Genomic DNA, 4,082 nt, shown 5'->3' with positions numbered 1-4,082 from the left:
TACTTTGAAAAAATTTAATTCATAAATATGATATTGACTTAAGTTCATAATGTTACAGGAAGTTAACAATGAGAGACTTGACTCTCTTTAAGTCTTATTGTAAAAGATGGTTTTCTGGCTGCTATTCCCATGAGGGGAATGGTTGGTACTGTCTGTGCCTTTAAGATCATAGTTCAAGAGAATTAAGTAAACACAGTAAGAAAGGTAAGGCAAATATAACCTTTATTCTCTTTTACGAACCCAGAAAATAGCATCTGGAAGTACATTCATTCATTTAATCAGATAATCTCATTAGAATAGCCTTGTTTAGCATTTTATAGTAATAGACTGCTATTCTATAAGGGCTAGCAAAATACATAGGTGCTTTCAACTATATGGTGAAAATAATAGGGCTGGGCTAGTGAGCTGTCTGATCAAACATTCATCACAAATATGATCAAAGTACATGCAATGATCAGATTTTCATAGTGGTAGACCACAATACCTAATTGAACAATAAAATTTATCACGTTCAGGAGTTGGGAAGCCAACACATTGAAATGACCAAAGTTATTTCATATATGTGGAAATGAAACACTTTTTTATTGAGATTAGGTCATTATATAAATTTCACATATTTCACAGTATTGTGGAATAGTGATACTTAATTAAAGTTCACAAACACATTTTAACCTTCACAAGGCAAATTGTCATTATCATGATCTATAAAGTTTGTGAATTCTATAAGCTTTGACAATACAATTATTTCTTCCATATCAGGTGATATGTACATTTCTTTCCTTTTGCTTAGTGTAAGCTGTTCCCTCTTTCCCTCTCATTCCTCCCCTCCCATGGCTGTCTTTGAGTTGCTTAGTTCATTGAAACAGACTCTTAAATTATTATTCATGCAGGAGATCCAAGACAGGCATCAATGAGTAGCATGCTGTCCAATCATCAGTATTTATCAAAGAACTAGAGGAAGGTATCACGAAATCAATGTAAACTGTTCAATACTTGACTACTAAAAAAAAAAGACATAGTTCAAGACCTTGTACTGCCTTAAGAAATGAGAAAGTAGGAAGAGCAGCAACTAGCAAGCAGCTGTAATAATTAGCAGGAGAATTCTGGCAAACATCAAATAAGTGCTCTCAAAACTCAACTGACAGGAGAATATCACTAAGGATTTTATTTTTACATTCTGTTAAATTATTGTAACATAAAGAATATTTAAAAATATATTTCATTGCTTCTTAGGATAACTTTATATTGATTCTCATCTATCAGTGAAATCAACGGAATGATTTTAACATTATCCAAAATAATCCTAAAATTCTAGTTCACAGATGACTAGATTCCTCAGCACACATGCAAACTAGAAACAAATGTTTGATCTGATAACATAAATTAATTCTCTTAGGTATAAACAAGCTTTCAGACACCAAAGAGAATCGAGGGAGGTGAGAGACACAGGTGGCTTTAGGTTAACAACTTTCCCTCCAAGTTCACACACAGCTTCTGTATTCTGAGGTTAAAACATCCCCTCTTAGCTGTGCAAGCTGGCCTAGCATTTTCATAGTATCTGGCAAAGTTTGCCCAAACATAGAATGAGTGGACGGAATCCAGCACTGCAAATCTGCACGTGTCCTAGCATAGTCATTCATTCTACAGACAGAGCTTGCTATGTTTAAGGCAGAGTGCTAGACAGAACCTGAACTCTGTGATGATCCCTGGAAACAAACCACTTCCTGAAACTTTGAACTCAGGAGACTGCTTAGGCTCAGCCTGTGTCAGGGTAAAGATCCCCAACTTCTAGGGGGGAATTTCCAGATAAGTTTGTTAAGCTGCTTGCGCTCACTCAAGCTTTACTGGATCAAACCCTGTAGGGCTGGTATCTCCTAATCTAGCCCACTTCCCTGCCTCTGCCGATTACCTGCAGGCCTTTCTCACCCTCTCCCCCCCACCAAAACAACAACAACAACAACAAGAAAAAAATTATCATGCTGTCTAGCAAAAGCACTGGATCAGAACAAGAAGACAAATTCTGGCTCCCTGCTCTCCAATGATCCATTTCACATCACTAGGTCTCTCCGTTCCTCCCTCTGGTAGGTGTTGACTAAGAATCCCTTCCTTCCTTTTGGCTCTGGAATGCTACAGACCTTGAGGCCCTGACTGGTCAACTCAGACATGAAGCGGGAAGAGAACGTGCAAGCGCATTCCGCTCAAGTTCAAACGCCCCGTCAGGACAGTAGACAGGCAGAAAACAGGCAATTCCGTTCTCTGAGCCCCTGGTCCGTAGCAGGAGTCGAAGTCATGTGAGCTTGAGATTGAACAAGGGGAGAGAGGGAGGCGCCCAACGCAGCTGTTGGGTAAGGGGCGGGAAGGGGGCCTCGGATCGCGGGCCTCACTCGTCGTCGTCGTCGTCGTCGTTCTGATCCTGGTAGCGGATGTAGACGACCAGCATGACAAAGCCCACGAGGATGCAGAGCGAGCCGACCACCAGGTAGGCGATCCCCAGGAACGGATTCTTGCCCCCCATCCACGAGATGTTGCTGAAGATGATGAGCTTGTGGCCGCCGAAGGCGCGGACCGGGTAGTTGTAGGAGATGTTGACGCGGTAGGCGCCCCGGGGCAGCCCGGCGGTGTAGTCGCCCTGGCGGATGCGCGCGTACAGCTTGCGGAAGGTGGGCAGCGCGGCGGTGCGCATCCACACCACGAAGTCCTGATTGATGAAGCCGGTGTTGTTGGGGTCGGGGCTGAGCTCGTAGACCGGCCGGTGCCAATTGGGCGGGGGCGCCGTGCCGCGGAAAGCCAGCGCCAGGCTGCCGTTGACCAGCGGCGGGTTGCGGAACTTGACGTGGTAATCGGTCCACCAGGCGATGGCGGTGCGATCCAGCTGCACCTCCTCGTAGGGCCCGCCGGGCCGGCGCTGGTGCCAGAGCGAGAAGGTGTCGTTGAAGAGGCTGTTGGCGATGGCGCCGCAGGGCGCGATGGGCAGGCCGGCGGCGCTGAACTGGTACGGGGCGCACTCGTTGGCCGGGTGGCGCAGCGCGCTCTGCAGCCCGCTGAGCTGCGCGTCGTCGCGGGACACCCCGTAGCGCCGGTTGTTCTGGTAGAAGTTGGACAGCTCGTAGTACAGGTACACGGGGCCCGGGAAGAGCTCGGGCAGCGAGAAGTACCAGGCGCACGAACACTTGGGCGGCGGCGCGCGGCCCTCCCCGAGGGCGGCGCACACCGAGCAGTTGCCGGTGCCCGGGTTGCCCGTGTAGTCGTACTCGAGCTCCTTGATGCCGTTGGAGGAGTAGTAGAGACCCAGACCCAGGCCGATGAACGCCAGGCCGGCGCAGAAGAAGAGCGGCAGCGTGATCCCGGCCGACAGCAGCGGCTGCCAGGCCGGGAGGCGCTGCTGGGTGAAGGCGGTGTTGTCGGGCTGGTGCGCGCCCCGCGCCGCGGCGCTCCAGGTCATGGTGGCCACGCGGGACGCGCCGCGCCCACCCACCCACCCGAGATCGCTCGGGGAGGGACCAGCCGAGGAGCGCCCCCTTTCGCTGCTCTGTGTCAACCCGAGGGCTACGCTCGGGACCGACTTCCAGCTAGCTCAGGTGCGTGTTTTTTTCCCCCTCTGGCTCCGCCCCCTTCCCCAGGCGCAGGTGAGTCTTGGGTTCCTGGATCTCGGAACCGTCGCGGGAAATGGCAGTTCCGCCTCGGCCTGGGGATCAGAGTTAACTCCGCCCCTTGCGGGGGAAACTCGGAACCCCGCCCCACCCCTTCAGAGGTGAGCCGGCCCGGGCGGAGGGCAGGGGGCGGGGGAGGATGGGGCTCCTGCCTCGCCTGGTGGCTCAGGTTCACCTTTTTCCTTTCCGTGCTCAGTCCCGGCGCCAGCTCCTCCTTCCCCGGGGTGAGTGACGCGGCCCCAGGCTGCCTCTGAGTGGCTCCAACCTGCATCAGGTTAACTCCTTTCTCTTCCGGCTTTCAAGGTAACTTGGGGCGTCCCTAGGCCAGTTTTCCCTAAACCCTAGGCGCTGAATTCAGACCCCTGAGAGAGTTGCGCCGTGGTGCTGGAGGCTGGAAGGATTCGGCCTGTCAATCATTATTTAGAGGAAGGG

The 4,082-nt window shown here is 50.9% G+C and overlaps 1 protein-coding gene across 1 annotated transcript; it reads right to left on the bottom strand.

Annotated features, from left to right (window-relative positions):
* Nucleotides 1-205: 205 nt before the first annotated feature.
* Tmem30b (transmembrane protein 30B) lies at nucleotides 206-3,853 on the bottom strand. Its single transcript, XM_070032217.1, has one exon. It carries the CDS (start codon nucleotides 3,440-3,442, stop codon nucleotides 2,381-2,383), a length of 1,062 nt encoding a protein of 353 aa, XP_069888318.1. The 5' UTR covers nucleotides 3,443-3,853; the 3' UTR covers nucleotides 206-2,380.
* Nucleotides 3,854-4,082: the final 229 nt, after the last annotated feature.

The sequence above is a fragment of the Dipodomys merriami genome, unplaced genomic scaffold, assembly GCF_024711535.1.
Source record: "Dipodomys merriami isolate MVZ:Mamm:240054 unplaced genomic scaffold, mDipMer1.0.p SCAF_1, whole genome shotgun sequence".
In the NCBI taxonomy this organism is placed as follows: Eukaryota; Metazoa; Chordata; class Mammalia; order Rodentia; family Heteromyidae; genus Dipodomys; species Dipodomys merriami.
This window is presented reverse-complemented; position numbering and strand designations above follow the sequence as displayed.